The sequence below is a fragment of the Phaseolus vulgaris genome, chromosome 1 (genome assembly GCF_051622355.1).
Source record: "Phaseolus vulgaris cultivar YP4 chromosome 1, ASM5162235v1, whole genome shotgun sequence".
Classification (NCBI taxonomy): domain Eukaryota; kingdom Viridiplantae; phylum Streptophyta; class Magnoliopsida; order Fabales; family Fabaceae; genus Phaseolus; species Phaseolus vulgaris.
In genome coordinates, this window is record NC_143498.1 from 37,759,164 (window position 1) to 37,777,995 (window position 18,832).

Consider the following 18,832-nt stretch of genomic DNA (forward strand, 5'->3'; position numbering starts at 1 on the left):
ACTCACCATTGCTATCAAAATGACATCTATAAATAACAGTATGCTAATAGCCTTTGCCATGTTCCTTAAAGTTGATGTCTCCCCATGCAAATGTTTCATTCAGTCATTCACCTTTCAAACATATTAGGCAGAAAAAAATAAATTTAACTTTGCATATTAATGCAGGATCAAACACGAGCATAGCACTGAACTTGTGAAGGGTAACATCTGAAGTACATGAATATGATTCAACGTGCAATTACAAAATTTGGGACCATATATAGGGAAAAATTATATGCAGTTGACAAATTAACAATAAAATTAGAACCTCCAACATGTCACCCAAATACTTCCCAGAAACTAAAAATGACAGCTCCATTTGTTTAAAAAAACAGGAGCCTCTTAATTTCAGACTTCTCTACATTCCAGGGCATATAGAAAAAATTGTGCTTTATATTGTAGTGCATGGCTAATATGGAAGTCATTCCTTTCTCCACTAGCTGCACTATCAAATATCTAGCTGATGAAGATCAATCATGCTTGCAGAATTTCGTATGAGCTCCTTCCGAATATCCACCTGATACAAATTATAATTAAAATTCTATTATGTAACAATAACTCAGACCATGGTGTACAAGAATATTTTTACTAAAAACTGTATAATTTATTATACCTAAAGGCATGCAATTCGTAGATAAGGCCAATCTAATTGTGGATAACAGAAAAACGGATTATATACCAACGAACAAATAAGCACATGAAACAGACGCAACTCTTAATTACTATTGCCCAGGTAAAAGATAGTCAAATGCGCTTATCAGAAAAAGGCCAACGATCAACACCAACTTGTGTAACTAAAATCCAGGTTTATCTTATAAGACATCCTAAGTTTATTGTATCTGGTTTATTTGTATAAACTTTCATCATACTAGCCCGAAATTCCACCTTGCTTCTTCAGTGCATGGGATGAAGGAACTAGCCTCTTAAATGCAAAAATTATGGTAATTTCACAGGTTAATGCATAAATAGATTAAAACATGTATTGCAAATTTGAAATCATAAGTTATTCATCAAATTCGGTTCTCCCTGGTTTTCTTAAAGTTCAATGTATCTAGAGAAATATATAGAAACAAATATACTCGGGTAAAAAAAAATCACAAAATAGGTAGCCATTTTCACATTACCTGAGTACCCATAAGAGAGGAAAAAACAACATTTGCTTCTGCTGCATCCTCAACTTTTAATTGCTTCAGTAACCTCCGTTTTGGATCCATGGTTGTTTCCCATAGTTGTAAAGGCATCATCTCTCCCAACCCTGCATTTATAGAACATACAAGAGTATACTATTATTACAGATAGAAATCAAGATAACATTGTAAATTATTAGCCCCTAGAGCAAAAAGAAAAAAACTCAGCATTGGGGAGACAAAATGAACCTCAGAAGAAACAAATAATTTTCAATACCATAGACTCTTAAACATAAAACTTACTTTCTTCAACTAATATATTGTTCGCTACAAGGGTCTATAAGACATCACTGGTGCCAGAGAAAATCATTGCCAGACTTGGAACGCAAGAAAGTGGGTGAGGAAGAAAAGCTTAAAAAGGGGTGAAGGGGACCCACAGGTGTATTTCTGCACAAAAAATGTGCGAAAATGAATTGAAGGTGTTACAAACCAAAACAAAACTGATTATTACATAATCAATTATGTTGGGTTTTATAATGTTTTATCTCAATTTTAGAAGAAAATAACTTCTCTTGTATTCAGTCTCATTTCTTACATCTTATATATATACATACATTAATTGGATAAATTTGGAAACAAGCACTGCCTAGTCTAGGAAACAAATCCTTGAGATTGTGGGATTGATATGCTAGTAATAAAAACAAGATACAACCAATATACAGAATTAAAAAAAATAGGAATCAAATCTGAAACTTCCAAAAATATCTTAACAATTTATAGTTACAAAACAAAACAACAGCATAGCTAGTAATGGCTGGATCTACTACCACCTTGTCCATTGAGTATAACAGAGCATTTCTCTTCCTTTCTTCCCCCCACCTCCATTCCCTTCATTTTTTCTCTCTATCAAACTGAGCATACGTAATCAAATAAACCCCCGAGTATTGACATACAGTCATGTTGCTCTTCTTGTTTTGTATGATTATGTATGGAGCAGATATTTCACAAGCATTCCCTATGATTGAAATGGTTCAACTAAAGCTTGAATAGACTTTAGGATGGGGAGACCTTAATGACATGAAGAAAATATTAACTTCTACAAATATTTGTCAAGTTTCACAAATTTGAGGTGGGAGAGAGGTAGTTTAAGATTACACTTTCAATTATTTTCAATTTTTTTTTTTTTTGACCATCCATATTTGCCAGATAAATTTTCCCCTTGGTAATGAAATTCACTTGACCCACTTCATGATGGATAGCAGTTCTCAAACAATGTCAACCCTTACAATTAAATAAGCTAATGTCGCATGAAAAAATTATTTTGTCAAAATTAAAATACAATCCTACAAATAATTCTAATGCAAGCAGCGTTCAGCCAAAATAACTTTTAATCATACCTTTGAACCTTTGCATGTTGTACGATGCATTAGGAGGGAATGATCGTTGAAGCTTTTTAAGGTCAGCATCATCATAGCAATAGTGCACTTGTTTTCCCCTGACAACCTGGTTATTCCAGTAAAGATAGCTCGAAGTTAGTATGATTCCATCTGATAAACATTCCATGAAGCAAAAGTTTTAGGCAAACCTTGTATAACGGTGGAACACCAACATAAATACAACCTTCATCAAACAAAGCTTTCTGCACGATAGAACCAATGCATCAAATTTTATTATTTATTTTTATTTATATTCTTAAAGGAGCTAGCTTTGTTTTCATCTTCCATTAGGAGTAGATTGTGCCAGTATTTCCCGTATACAATACCTGATATCTGAAGAAAAATGTCAGTAGCAAAGTTCGGATGTGAGCACCATCCACATCAGCATCAGTCAAAATAATAATCTTATGATACCGGAGTGCATCCTTTTTAAAATCCTCTCCCTGAAATGACAAAAGAAAATGCTTAACAAAATTACTAAATAATAGTTGTTAAGAGCAAAGAATTCAGGCACAGGAGAAGGACTTATGTAGGAAATAAAATATCACGAATAACATGGTTATCATGCTATTAAAGTTGGATTTTCCAGTTCAACTTTGGAATTCAATTATAATTTCTAACTTCCCAACCTATTGAGGAATCAAGATTACTTTGGGTTCCTTTGTAACATGACAGCAATACCAAATGTTTTTGTTGTCTCCCCTAATTACCATATTCTCTTTCTGCTCACCTTCGCATTTCTATTTTGTTTACTCTAAATTCACTTTGAAAATCACATTAATTGTTGTTAACTTGGTTCTTTTGTTGACCTCCATTTGGAAATCTCAACAGTTTAAAGATTGCATTTACTAAAATTTGAATTTTATGCAAATTGAATGCAAGTCACTCTTTCACTAGACTCTGGATGGATCATATATCACTAGCGATAACTTCAGTTTCAATACAAGAAGAAAATCAATAAGACAAAACTAACAATTTAGCAATTGAAGAGATCAAAATTTAGTAATATTTTATAATTTATTTACAGTTCACTGTGGCCTGTTTTTCAGAACGTTCAATTGTATATTTATTCATTTGCGTTTTTATCAGTTAATTTTGTGCTTTAGCTCCCTCATTAATAGCAAATTAATGAAACAGGAAGTATTTTAACCTTCACACCGAGACCAAGACCCAGAATTAAATTTTGGATCTCTTCATTTTTGTACATTGCTGCTTCATCCCTCCTTTCAATATTCAGAATCTTACCCCTCAGAGGGAGAATGGCCTGCATCAAATATGCTCTGATAAATAGATGCACTTAAATAACTCCAAACAATTCTTTTATACACAATGAAGACCAACCTAACAAAATGCTCCACATGTCAGTAAACAGAATTAAAGTGATTAGATACAGCAATTAAAAAAATAAGCATTAGTATTATGAAAACACATCCATATTTGAAAACTCCTCAATTTTATATTTCCATTAATCATAGCATTACCTTTGTTATAATGTTTTCTTACATTCAAAGGGTAACATAAAGCTTTAATGACAACAACAAAAGCCTTGTTATACTATGTGAACTTGGCTACATAAATCACAAGATGACATCGGCTCAGTTAAGGACCAAACTCTAATGAATGTTATGCACCATCAGATCTCTTTTAAATTTTAACAATTTTCTCTAATATCCCTGGTCCTCCTCTATTCCTTTTCAGAAGACTGAATATATGATCTATTCTCCCCACTAGTGACCTTCTGCACATGTCCGTCCTCAATTGGAGTCACGCGACTAACTCCACAATATATACATTCATTTTGTATCCCATCCTTTCTTGTATACACATTTTATCTTAACATTCTCATTTCTCCTACATCTACACTCAGCAATTCACTACCAAAGAGTATTGTTAAACATATAGCAATACAATTAAACCTTCCTTTGATCTAGTAGGTACTTTCCAGTCACAAATAACCACTCAACCTGTATCTTGAGTGTGATAAGTTCAATTCCTCATCACTGGAATATTGATCCTAGAAAATAAAACTTCCTGTCATATGACATCTCCCATTTTGTAAGTTAAAGTTCTATTGAAAATTAACAAAATTATATTGTATCATTCAAAAAGAAATTCGAAGAAAAAAATGCTACTTGTACAATTTATTGATGTTAAAACCTCTACCATTTCATTAACATAATTATTAATATTCAAAGTTTAAAGAAATAGAAAAATATTGCACAAGAATTTGAGAAAGAAAATAATTTCCTTGAAAAAAATGATGAGTTCCCTCTAGTGATTTGCTTTTCAAGATGTAAGTGACGATCTTTTATAGCACGATCCCCTATTTTACATATATTTGCATCGAAATGAAACTATAACATTTAAAGGTATAAATAAACTAAATCAAGCAATAGATTAAATAGTTCTTGCCATAGCAAGACAAACGTTAGGAACACACTTATTTGAATACTCATTGGTTGAAATTTAATGGAAATCACAAAATTTGGAGAGTTTCACAACTTATTTAAAACTCTCCTAATTTTGTAGTTTTCAATAAATTTTAGCCAATAAGAGTGTTTTCCTAAATAACAAAACTAGTCTGCCACCTTCACCTAAGAAAGCAAGATTTTAGGAGTTACTATTCCATATTGTATCAAAGTTGACAACTGGTCAGAAGTTTAGTCTTTATTGCGTCCATTATCGTAATAAAAAAGTGTAATTTCAACACAAGGTATAGTGGTGGGACGGGCTGTACATCGTTCACGATTGTTAGAATAGGTCATCCTAACTAAATAGACTTTATTGAAAAACTGTTGTGTGCTTTGGGTTGTACCTAGTTTCTAAATGTGGACCTTTCTTATTCTTTTCTCTTTCCTCTCATTCGTTATATCTAAATTTCCAATATCTTTTTAAATATGAGAATCCAAGAGAGGGGGATCAAGCTCTCTAATTCATTTTCTAAGTCAAGTTGGTATCAAAGCACGTGGATCCCATTCTCCTTCTTCAGGTTGTCAATTGCCATCCTCCGTCCTCCACTGATGTCATACAACGAACACCCAATCTGGTTTGTCTCATTGAGGTACAGTGATTCTACTGTATTTTATTGTCATTTGTTGCTGCCTACCGTAGTCTGCATCCGCCGTGGTCGACTACTATTGTTGTCGTTTACATTTGGTTGCTATAATTCTTATTATAAATGGATTCCTCTTTCAGTAAGCCTTCCTTCACTCAAAGTGGGTGCAAACATCCTCAATATTCCTTTTGTAGGACAATTGGCTACATACCAAATAATTGCTTCTCCTTACATGATTCTCCTAACAAGACACCAAACATCTTTCAATCCAATAAGGTTCAACCACAATTTACTAATGAGGAATATCAAGAATATCTCAAGTTAAAATCCGGCAGCCAAACAAAGTCTTTCACCCATTCTATTTTGTTAAAAGCTTGCATTTCTCAAACCCTGGAGTGTCAAAGTTCATGAATAATTGATTTAGGTGCTTTTGATCACATTTCTAGTAATGCTTCCTTATTTTCTTCCATTTCTTCTAATCATAGTTCATTTAAGAATTAGATTTTGGTGAAGTTCAGCAAATGAAGATGTATTGTGATAACCAAGCCACTCTCCACATTGCTTCCAATCCAGTATTCCATGGGAGGAGTAGACATAGAGATCAACTGTCATTTTGTTTGGGAAAAGTTGTCCAAAGAAATATGTACTGAATTTGTCAGATCCAATGATCAACTCGCAGATGTGCTAACAAATCCATGAGAGGACCTCGAATTGAATTTACCTGTTCCAAGCTTGGCACGTATAATTTGTATGTTCCAACTTGAGGGAGAGTGTTAGAATAGGTCATCTTAAATAGACTTTATTGAAAAGTTATGAGCTTTGTGCTCTACCTAGTTTTTATGTGTGACCTTTCTTATTCTTTTCTCTTTCCTCTCATTCATTGTATCTGAACTTCCAATATCATTATAAATATGAGAACTCAAGAGAGAGGAATGAAGCTCTCTAATTCATTTTCTATTCTTTTGTATTCATCTCAAGTACAATTATACACCCAAACAGCTATTGGAAGGAGTGTGTGAAAGATATAGTAAAGCATGTCTACACCTAAGAGCAGTGGCAGATCTAGAATTTTTTTTTTTAGTCAGGGCAAAAATAATATATAATATTTAAAAAAATTATGATTTCTTACAAAATACATAGTCTCAAAAAAATCTAATTTTTATCTCTTATAACTTTATAAATTCATTTTAAGAATATCTTATAAGTGCAACACTTTTTACGAGGGCAATTGCCCCCATACTCGCAATGTGCATATGTCACTGCCTAAGAGCTCAATCTTTTAGGCAAGGTTATCAAATTGATATTCCAATTGTAAATTGCCAAGATATTTTTTGAATCATGAATCATAATTTGAATTGAATAGTAATATTCAAAAACAATGGAAAATTACTTTTAAATACATACATAATACATAGTATTCAATGTAAACATTTTAAACTAGACATCATAAAAAAACATCCTAAGCGGAAAACTTATGAAACAAAATAATCAGCTATATATGAGTTTGTGAAGCCTTTGTTTTAGAAGAATGAAAATGAAACAACTAAATAGCTAAATAGAGTATATGCATTGAATAAACAAGTGATTAATAAAGTAGTGGACAAATCAAATAAGATAAGTTCATTACTATTCCTTCAATTCTTTCCTTTTAATCACTTATGCTTATATGATTTTTTTAATGAAAACATGTACATTTTACCTGGAAGCGCCTGTCACGCCCTTGCTTAGCACTTCCTCCAGCTGAATCACCTTCAACTATAAATATTTCTGCAATATGATGGCAAAGAACGTTCAATTCAAAGCAGATATTTGACATGAATCAGCTCTACATACAAAATCAGAATACAATATTCTGTATTTATTACAATAATAGCAGTATATAGACAAAAAAATTGATTTAGAGGAGAAAATATCCTCTGATTATGTATAACAATGTAATAAGTCTCTTTTTTGGCAAGGTTTATCAACCACTGCCACAACTCCAGTGACTCATCCAGCAACACTCTGGCAGCCACCCACCTAGTTCAGTTTTAAATATTTTGTCACACCCATTGATGCCTTTTTTGCATTATACAGGGTTATCTTTCATGAAAAGGTTGGGTTTGTTTCCCTCTTTAAGAAGTTTTATCATAAAAAAAAACTCAGTTTGGTATCCCTATCCAGTCTCTTCACAATGAAGCTGCATGTGATCATTTGATTCAACAATTTATGATTTTGAAAGGCATTCTTCATCAAATATCCTATGCCCACACACTTCAACAAAACAAGGTGGCTAAGCAAAAAAAACAAGTATCTCACTGAAACCCATCAAACTCTTCTAGTTGGCAATGTTCCCCCGTCACTTATAGGGTGGTGTTGTCCTCTCAACGAACTACTTTATCAATCACATGCCGTCCTCTGTGCCAAATGATTAGGCTCCTCATTCACCATTTGATACACTTTCTCCTTGTGTCTTTGGCTCCACATGTTTTTTTCACAATTTGGCTTTAGCTTGACAAACTCTCACCATACATAGTCCACCAAATGTCTCTTCCTAGGATATAATTGATCGTAGAAGGTTTTCAACCTATGATGTTTCCCTCCTTTTGCGTTTGCTTCCTCTCCTTCTGACATTTGAAGTTTTGTCCCTCCTAATATCCCTGATCTAGTCTCACTTAAACATGTTTCTCAACATCACTCTGTTGTGCACCTAGATGTTCCCCAAACAGAGCCTCTGGTTGTACGACCCCTTTAGACATATCAACATCACTAATGAACTGTTGCCATTCTTAACATAATAGAGTACCTTTAAAACCAATTCCAAACTATAGACCTTGTTAAGCTTTGATTTTTCCTAGAAGGAGATTACAGATTTGTTGGAAAGTTGAACTATCTTAGTCAATATCTAGATCTACAATGTGTACTGAGACAGTCCTTGAACTCCCTCTAGGACATTGGGATGCAGTAATTCAGATACTAAAATACAGTAAGAGTGGCCTCGTTTATTATGAAGACAGGAGACAAGCTAAGATAGTTGGTGACCCATATGTCAATTGGGTCAGTTCACCCAATGGTAAACAATCCACATTTGGGTATTATATGATCTAGCTTAAGGAGGAGTGTTGAAAATCATAATGTATTCCGTATTTATTCTACTACTAATGGATTATATTAATATAATCTTTGATTTAGAGGAAACAGGATATCCTGTATTTATGTATGTAATAAGTCTATATAAACTCGCATCCACTATGTATTCAATTCAAACACAGTTTCAGTCCATTCCTCTCTTTCCTACTCCAACAATACTGATGCGAATATTTGAGCAAATAGTCATGTCATGTAAGAGCAATTAGTTTTAAAGTAGAAATTATTGACTAAACATGAATCAAATAATTCAGAAACATCACCAAAGGACTCTAAACAAAATATTATCTCTAGAATTGGGACGAAACCGCCACATAACATCATAACCTAAACACCATTACAAACCAAGTTGCATATAATTGCCCAAGGGGGAATCAACTTACAGCCTTAAAAATTTAAATATATTTCAACAATAACTGGAAAGGCCATAATTTCGAAATCCCTGGACATAATATGGTGGCAAGACTGAAAGTCAAGTAAAAAAGACGAAAGAAATACACTGAAATAAAGACTTTTGGGACATAATATCAAAACTGCTTTTTTTTAACATTTACTGGGAAAGCATGGGACCAAAGAGATTTTTAGACAGTTAGTTTAATATTTTTTACAACAGGCTTTAATAACACCATCAGAAATTTGGGTGGGTCTAACATAACTTCATGAGCAATTTCATGGGTTAAAGAGTTTCCAAGCCTTTATAATAATAAGTTTTAGCCATTTCCGTAGGCAATATGAGACCTCAACAAATGTCATATTCTAGGAGTTAGGATATTCGAAATTAACAGTAATAACTCCAGGTCCGTCACAAAACTATGGTTCAAATGGTAAGTAAAATAAGTTCCACAAAATTAAAAAGCATCATACCACAATCTTCAGGATTTGAAGATGAACAATCAGCTAGTTTTCCCGGAAGAGATGAAGATCTCAATACACTCTTTTGTCTCACCAATTCTCTTGCTCTTTTTGCTGCCAGAGCTGCCTAATTAGACAATAAATTCACAAGATGAAGCATTTGGTTAAGCCTAACCTCCAATCAGGAGCAATAGATTTAAAATACAACTGTAAACTCAAAAAATAGATGATTACCTTAAAAGCATTAAGAGATTTAGAAAGTATTGAATCAAGCACATCGGGATGCAATTCTAAATACTCAGTAAGATAGTCGTGAATAGATTGATCAACCACTTTTCGCACCTCTGGATTTCCTAATCTTGTCTTCACATCAAAGAGAATGGTAAGAAAAAAACTTGAAAAGCAGTACCATGGAATGCAAGAAAAGAACATAAGATTCTAAAAACTCCAATATTCCAGTAGACCTGAAGGAGAGAATATAAGCATTCCATCAAACTAATATAAAATAGGTAATACCTTTGTTTGTCCTTCAAACTCAGGGTTTGGGACCTTGACTGAGACAACACATGTTAGACCCTCTCTAACATGCTCACCACTTAAAGTAATATCCTTATCCTGCAAAGAACAGAAAACGTTATTTAACAATGAAAAGAAACTACTCATAAAATAATTCATGATCAATTTCAGACAAAGGGAAGCATTTGCTATCTTACAATTACCATATTTAATAGAACATCTCAACATGTACAGAAGTTTCAGTTTCGTTAAGCATACATTATTCAATAGGGAAAGTTGTTTGGCCTATTGAGAGATTAGTTACTGTAGTGCACCCAAGGTTAAGGGTAAAACAAAGCAGTTAAAGTATCAGTAGGTATAGTCAGAGAGATTATCAAAGTAACAAATTCTAGACCAGGAGTTCCATATTTCAGGGAAGTAGCCAGGCATAAATTGGCAAGAGGGACAAATAAATGAAAAAAAAAACAGCAGCTGAGCAATACCTTAATAACTTTTGACTTCTTTCCTAGACCATTCAGTGTTCTTGTTATAGAAGCCTTCATGGCCTCAATATGAGTGCCACCATCAATAGTGCGTATACTATTAGCATATCCCAGTATTGTATCTGAATATGCATCTTCACACCTAGCAAAGAAGAAATTAATTGAATCACATGCTAAAAGGAATTACAATTACTAGTCAACAATATTATACAGAAAATTCCAAAATTCCATCATTCATTTTGAGCTTCTATTTTTACAAGATATAAAAGGCTAAACCCTAAATTCACAAATTATCTCCTAATCCATGAGCAGTCAAATGCCAAATACAGACAAATGAATCCTGACACAAGATGAAATGTATCTAGCTAACTTTGCTATCAATTGGAGTTGGAGGGCTTACCATTGAAAAGCTATATCAACTGTGATGCCATCAGTTTCTTTTCTAAAACTCAGAACATCATGAAGTGTTTTCTGGAACAGAGGGTCACTGGTCAGTAACCATTTTACAGCTACTGAAAACATCAAATCCAGATCCAAATCCAGATCCAGTTCAAATATATTGCATAATAAGTATTTAGTTTTTCCATTAAAAGGAACAAATGAAAACAATTAGACATTTTTACTAAAGAAAATCAAGACTGAAAAAATCCGGTAGCAACACTAAGCCATCCTTGTAAGAAACAAAGAAGAACACTAGTTACAAGCAATGAGAATACATCCAAATGTAGACAAAGATGCCCCAATTAAAAATATTGTTACAAATCCAGAATGGAAATAGAATAAAGAATGATTTCAAAATGTTCTGTTCTACTTCAAGGTTTTCCCCTTCACAAAGGGTTGCCCCTTTCACAACTGAGTTAATGATCTGTTCTCCAAAACCAACAAATCCCTTTCAATCTTCTTCCCTCCTTCTATTCAAGTCAACTACCCAACCAATTCTGTAACTAACTACAACTGTAACAGCTTTGCCTTATTTCCAGCGCTAACTATTTGGCCTTTTTCACTATTCTTGTCTCGTGGCTAGCAGACATCAAGACATATTTATAAATGCTCATACAGCATGAAAAGAAAACTTAATAGACCCATATAACTGACAGTGAAATACAAACACAACCCTGTGTTAGCATTGTGTCATCCTGCATAGGGTGAGTTCAATGGTGATTCAACTGGTTGTCAGTAGCATTACTCAAAAATTGTAGTGAGTAATACAACTTTCACAATTTATTATACAAATCTGAATCCAGATGGTACCATTCAAACTTTTTTTATCTCAAATGCCATGTGAGCAAGTGTTTACAGATGTGAACTTTAAAAGAGTTGTGCGGTAAATATTATATGCAGTACGATGGATATTTTATAGAAACAAATAATAAAATGTGATGCAACACAAGTATAACAGAGACTTAATTTATAATTGGAGAAAGTAGAACTAAGGATAAGATATCCTCCGTAAGCAAACCAGCACAAAACAATAAAAAAAAAAAAACAAATGGCATTAATTAACCATAAATTACTAGCATTAGACCTTATCTGCATTGAGCCATTTCACATATTCAACCAACCCCCCAGCATAGAAATATTTGTTATACTGAGCTTTATCTGGATCATTATCCTCTTTCTGAAGTGTGATTGTAAGCTGCAAAGGTCAAGAAAACCTATCATAAGACACAAGGTAAATATAAAAATCCTCTTCTAGAAGACTTTCATTGATAGCTTAATGAGGGACCATGCATTTTTCCCCTTTAAGCCACTATGAAAACCAAGGAATATTACTTCAAAGCATAGACAAGCATCAAAGATGACGTATAAAAGGATACGAAGGGTTAGATTTCTGTTGACACCAAATAGATTGAGCTTGACCCTCTATTCTCTTGGAGAAGTAGAACAAGAAATTAGATTAGAAGTGATGAGCTAGGCTTCATCTTATTAATTTAAAAAATTCAAGTATATGATTTGTTTATCAAAAAATTGTTATGCAAGTGCCTAGAATTTTTCATAACTCTGTCCAAACTCAGTAACATATAAAATGATGTTTCTATTTTTTTCTTCAAAATAAAACAAATTAATTGGGCCATATGCTAAGTTGTGGGGGAGAAAAAAAGAGTTTTAATTTAAAACAAATGTAACTCATAAATATCTACAGTGCTTTATTGTGTTTAAGATAATAAAAATGGATAATAAATCTAAAACCCAATCCCGTGAATCAAGAATTTCTGCAAGTTATGCATAAAGAACTGAGAATTCTGGAAACTCAATAAGAGTTGTTGATGCCAAGTACATCAAATTAATAATTATTAAGGTAGCTTTTGTATGACTTTTATCTCCAGATACCAATTTAATATTATCAAGCAATGAGTGCTACATAGTTTAAATAACAAATATCACAGTGCAAAAAAAAATGGATATGAAACATAATACAAACCGAGTCTTTTAGCTCAATTCAAATAATACTTTTATACTGAAAACATCGTTTATAATCACATTCAAATTGGTCACATGACAATGAGGAACTATGGTATTATATTGCCAATTTGCCATCATGCATTATCAGTGCACACAATTTTTTTCTCTGTTGCTACCTTATGATTCTCAGTCAATTTAAGTAATTGGCTGCTTTCCTTTTACATACAACAGGCAAATATTTAAGCCCCTTTTTATTGAGTGACAATGTTCCTTCTCTTGTGCTATATTCAGTGTTTAACTGAGCTTCAGAAATTCCAGCACTTCCTCTGATGTTGATCTAAATGACGTCATTGCTTGACAACAGAACATAAATTATGTGGTTCCACCAAGGGACCAACCGCCGTTTTAGCAGTTAATACTTTTTGTATTCAATTTCCATCCTTACACTCCATTCCAAAACAAAAACATCAAGCATCAATTGTCCCAGAAGCTTAAAATATTAGGTGAAGGCTCACATAGTTTTTCATATGCAACACTCCCAATCACACATTTACTCTTGGACCTAAAGCATAAAAAATGCACTAACTCTCAACTTTTATTAACCACTGTCACCGGGACTCTTATACCATATTACTAACTCCCTCAAAAACTTAAGCTACTAAGTGAAGGGTCACCGTTGATTTTTATATCTAACAAGTTCTATATCGATAGTCGTTAAAGGAAATTTAGTCACTTATCAATACATTCATGAAGTAATCAATATACACGAATAAAATGTTATGATGAAGTACCAACATTTATGACCATTCCTAACAAGAATAATGAATGTTGTATGTGACATCACAAATGGATAATACCAAATCAATCAACAACTTCACCTTTGGGTTGAGGAAAGCTAACTCCCTAATCCGTCCAGCTATTGTGTTGTAATCAAACTGAATAGCAGTGGTGAAAACTGCATGTTTAGGAAAAAGTACAGCATGTGTCAAATTTGTAGTGAGAAAACATAACCTAGAAAAAAATGGCATTATCAAATAATATGAACCTTCTTTGTCGGGCCAAAATCTAACACGTGTCCCTCGAAAATCTTTCTTTTCATCTGGAAGCACAAGGCATTTTAGAATTGTCACTGGCTTTCCACGAGAATATTTTTGTGTGTATTCCATTCCATCACGCCAAACTGTTATCTCCAGTGACTGTGAAGTTCGATAGTAAAGAAGACCTTTAGATAACATTGTTGACTAATCATAACTAGCAACCTCTGACTAAAAACAAAATATAAAAGTGATTGCATTATTTGCTAACATCTAAGTATGTGATGAATAAGAATGCGTGGATGTGTAAAATTAGAGACAAAAACAGTTATACCCATCACAATTTTTTTATCCAAAGCATTTGTATAAACCTTGAAAAAGTTTCAACTAAAATGAAAAAGACAAAATTGATAAAAACACACCTCTGACAAGGCATTAACAACAGACAAACCAACGCCATGCAAACCTCCTGAAACAGAGTACCCACTGTTGGCACCACCAAATTTTCCACCAGCGTGCAAGACCTGCAAAGTTAAAAAGAGTAAATAACTGTTATCCAAAAGATCATGTACATATACTATGTATTCCAAACTTTTCAAAAATGAAAATTTTAGGGGGTGTTTAGTTTGAAAAGAAAACTGAAAATAGGAAACATTTTCTCTTTCCACTTTGTTTTCAGTTTTTAGAAGTTTGTATAGAAAAAATGAAAACAACATTTTATCATTCTCGTTTTCAATTTTTCCTGCATACACATCAGGAAACAGGAAGCAAAATGAAAATAGGAAACGCTTTCTCAAACCTTATCTTTATGGAACTACGGGAATGATAAGGTTCATCAACAAAACAAAACCAGATATAGAATACTCTAATTAGTTAATTAAAAATCCTTGAATACTGTCAATAAAATTTGCAGAATAACACAGAAAAATCTCAGTCATATTTGCTGATGGTTAAATGATTCTCTTGTCAAATTGAGCATGGCAAACTAATAGATAGCATAACACTAAGTTCGCATCACATATTTCTTGAGTCAACAGATAGTGAAGATGTAGAAACAGCTCCATATGTCAGGTGTAAAAAATGACAAAAACCTTACTACCTTGCTTGAACAAATGGATAACAACAAACTAAAACAACGCATGGAATAAAAAAAATTTGAATCTAGCAATAATATTAATAACAACTAATAGCCATTAAGGGGAAAATCAACTCTAGAACTCAATAGCTCGACTAAATTTCAAACTGTCATGTATTTCATTACACTGTAAACATAATTTTCTGTGATAAAATAGCTCATCTAAATTTCAAATAGTGATGCATCTCCCTATATTGATAAGGTAAAACAGAAAAACAAACTCTATTGGATTTGAATTCACGGTATCTAAAGAGCCATATAACATAGACCTTCTGAAATGTTTAAAGCATATAATGAAGCAATTATCTAGACTTATTCAAGTATGTGTAATAATACCGTCAACACTGTCTCCAAGGCAGATTTATTAGTAACTGGATGCAAGTCAGTAGGAATCTGCAGTCCAAGAGATAAATTATTATATGTAATCAAAATAAAGTAAAAGATACTGATCAAAAGAGCACAAGAGTTAACAGCTTAAAATCTTGATAGAAGGCAAATTATATTTATTTCCACAAAATAACCATTGCTAGCATTGTCAACTGTCCAGCAGTTGGTCATATATAATATTTAACCCCAAAAATTTAAGAAAGTTAGAAAATAGTTAGTGGTTACATAAAGAAAATAGTACCATACTATACCCAACTCATGTTTGTTTTTGGCAGAGGGGTGTCGAAATTCTTAATGTAAAATACAAAGGTTCAAACTTTAAATTAACATTAATTAGGTCAGTTATAAAAAATGAACCAACAAAAAATGTCAAAGCAAGATACATACAGATAAAGCACAATCAACCATGAGAAAATTTATACAACAAACAAAACATACCCCACGACCATTGTCGGTGATGCTCACAGAATCATCTGCAAGCAAAACAACATCAATCCTGGAAGCAAACCCAGCTTGAGCTTCATCAACAGCATTATCCAAAATTTCATACACCTAAGACACCACATACACTCTTCATCAATCAGTGAAACCTCAGGACAAAAGCAAAATAGCAACAAAGCAGCCCAAAGCGCCACAGCGCAGAAAATGAAACTATAAGACAATACCAAATGGTGCAACCCTCGAGGGCCGGTGCTTCCAATGTACATCCCGGGCCTTTTCCTCACAGGGTCCAAGCCTTCAAGCACCTGCATGTATCAAACAACCCTTTGCCAAACATGCCACTTCCAAACCACATATAAAAAAGCAATTAACTAAACCAAATACTAATGCACTAACTAACAAGAAAACACACGACATCATATAAAACTCCACGCGTGAACTAATTAACACAATCAAAACCTGAATTTGATCAGAACCATAAGCTGTGGAACTTTCACTTTTCTGAAAAGCTTCAGTGGTAGGGACAGAAGACATAAACGCCCTTGGAGTAGCCGCAATTGGAACCGAACAGGGAACCCAAATTTTTCTCAGATGAAAACTCGTCCTGAAAAAACCAGGAAAAGAATAAGGACGAGCAAATAAACCCTTCTGCCTTCATTGTCAAAATTTGGAAACTTTTTTAAAAGGGGCAAACAGAAAGTGAAGTTATGCATACCTGGTTTTGGTGAGAGTAGAAGGAGGGAGAGAAGAAAAACGCGTATGGAAGGAAGAGCAGGTGAAGAAGCGAGAAGACATGAAGCGTAACAGAGGAGGGCGATATAGAAGAACTTGAGCCATCACATTCACACTCCTTTTCCTTTCCCTTTCCCTCCTATGCTACCTTGATTTCACTCACGCTATCTTCTTTCTCTAAACCCTACCACCATTTTACACTAAACTCATTTCTTAATACTTTTCCCTCCACAAGATGATTTTGTAAGCGGAAAAAAAAATACCCACACGTTTGAGTTTGAGTCTGAGGTTTAGGGGTTTGTATCCTATCTGCTGTGGTTACAGACAAAATATATCAGATGAGCTTAGCCGTTGGATATCATACTATTTTACTTTGGAATGAATGTCTTTTTTTTTAAGACTTTGTTTGGTTACAATGAAATGGTCGGGATGAATGAAGAGAGAATTAAGCTTATTTGTTTGGCGTAAATGATTTTGAAAAAATATACACAACTCTCTTTCATATTATTTTTCTTTTTTTTTATCTTTCTACGTTTTTCTCTTCTTAAATCAAATATTTTTTATTTTTTATTTTCCTTATCATTTTTTGTTTTTTATATTTTATTGCTCTTTTCCTTACCAACTAAGTCATAATTTATTTAGTTTTGTTAACATATGTACAAACAAAATATATTACTTACAACACACAAATATCTAAATTATTTGTATAAAATAAAATAAGAAAATTTAAATTTACTTTACCATAAATATTTCTTGATTTCTTTTTAAAAAAATTAAAATAGTTTTTGTGTCATTAAAATATTTTAATTACTTATAAAAAGTATTTAAATCATCAATTTTAAATATTTAAATTTATGTCTAAATATAAATTTAGACAAATAATTATATATTTCTTATTATTTATTATAAATTATTTAAGATTTTATTTTACAAAAAGAATAAATTTTAGACAGCATCATAATTAATATATTTATATATTAAAAAAAATTTATATAGTAAATATATTATAATTTTATTACAAAATGATCCAATTTTGTTTAATTTTTTGTCTCGGTACACATATAATCTTTCAAAATAGTTATATTCATTATATTTAAGTGAATTTTATCATGAATAAATGTTAATCAAAAGGCTTAATTTAACCCCACAAAATGACTAGACCATTTTGTTCCTTTAATTTTCAAACCACATTATTTAATTTAGAAGATCTCAACATTATTTGTCCCACCAAAATATGCATTGCGAAGGACACTACATTTTTCTTCCTCCAAGGCAAAAACAATGTTGTGTTTTAGAACTTGTGCAAGATTTCTCAAGGCAAGGGTTATTATAACCTTCAAGAGCAAACCTTTCAAAAGATCTTGTTAGAGTTAGATATGAAGGTTGAATATTCTCTGCAAGTCAAAGCACTAACTTACACTGAAAAGGCTAAGCTCAAGCATGAGGACAAACTTGTTGCAACTAATACAAAAGTAAAAGCTCAAGAAAAGGAAACAAAGAAGTTATTGTATCTAAAACTGTCAAAGAAATCCAAGTCAACCAACCTCAATATCAACCATTGTCTGATTCCCATAATATAACCCTTATACTTGTTCTACTTGTGAGCATGGCCCTTCTGATTGTTGTCATCATAGAAAACATGCAACTTATAGTCTAAGATGTGATGCAATACTAGATAAAAGGAACAAACGTTGTTTTCCTAAAACATGAGAAACATCAAAATGCACATTTAGACCTACTAGCTACTACTAAGCGTCAATGTCTCAACTCTTGGAGGTTATTACCCAACCATAGGTAACGAACCAACCTCCTCCTCAACCTCCCTTACCTATACAACCACAACAAACAAATCAATTTTTTACCTCTCAACCAAAAACTAAACTTGATCAAACAATTAACCCTCCAACTCCACCACAATTGTGGTAAATTCCATTCAAACCCTTTGTTACTAATGGCAAAAGAAAGAAAGTTTTCCAAGGTTTTAAATTTCAATTCTTTACATTTTTTTATAAGACATTCCAACATTTTGTAGCATGTACAACTCATATAGAGATTACAATCCTTAAT

At 32.9% G+C, this 18,832-nt stretch overlaps 1 protein-coding gene across 2 annotated transcripts; it reads right to left on the minus strand.

Annotated features, from left to right (window-relative positions):
• Positions 1-156: 156 nt before the first annotated feature.
• LOC137813965 (DNA gyrase subunit B, chloroplastic/mitochondrial) lies at positions 157-17,218 on the minus strand. Of its 2 annotated transcripts, XR_011081564.2 has the most exons (22): positions 16,749-17,105; positions 16,493-16,637; positions 16,258-16,338; positions 16,031-16,144; positions 15,542-15,598; positions 14,493-14,594; positions 14,082-14,232; positions 13,915-13,991; positions 12,159-12,269; positions 11,034-11,104; positions 10,634-10,775; positions 10,152-10,250; positions 9,870-9,998; positions 9,648-9,762; positions 7,357-7,424; positions 3,753-3,866; positions 2,929-3,045; positions 2,752-2,805; positions 2,564-2,669; positions 1,470-1,613; positions 1,164-1,294; positions 157-556 (listed from the first exon to the last, which is right to left on the minus strand). XR_011081564.2 is itself a non-coding variant. In XM_068616462.2 (21 exons), the coding sequence occupies exons 1-21, from the start codon at positions 16,868-16,870 to the stop codon at positions 488-490; spliced, it is 2,175 nt and encodes a 724-aa protein (XP_068472563.2). In that variant the 5' UTR covers positions 16,871-17,218; the 3' UTR covers positions 157-487. The 2 variants fall into 2 exon arrangements, 1 of the variants encoding a protein (XP_068472563.2); XM_068616462.2 differs by lacking the exon at positions 1,470-1,613 and having other exon boundaries at positions 16,749-17,218.
• Between the last annotated feature and the right edge of the window lie 1,614 nt (positions 17,219-18,832).

Excerpts from the sequence above, each read along its gene's own strand:
- LOC137813965 (XM_068616462.2), bottom strand. The coding sequence starts at position 16,870 with ATGGCTCAAGTTCTTCTATATCGCCCTCCTCTGTTACGCTTCATGTCT. Across the intron at positions 16,638-16,748 it reads TCTACTCTCACCAAAACCAG|GACGAGTTTTCATCTGAGAA; the intron begins GTATGCATAACT and ends TGGTTTTTTCAG. Across the intron at positions 7,425-9,647 it reads TTCAAATCCTGAAGATTGTG|AAATATTTATAGTTGAAGGT; the intron begins GTATGATGCTTT and ends ATCATATTGCAG.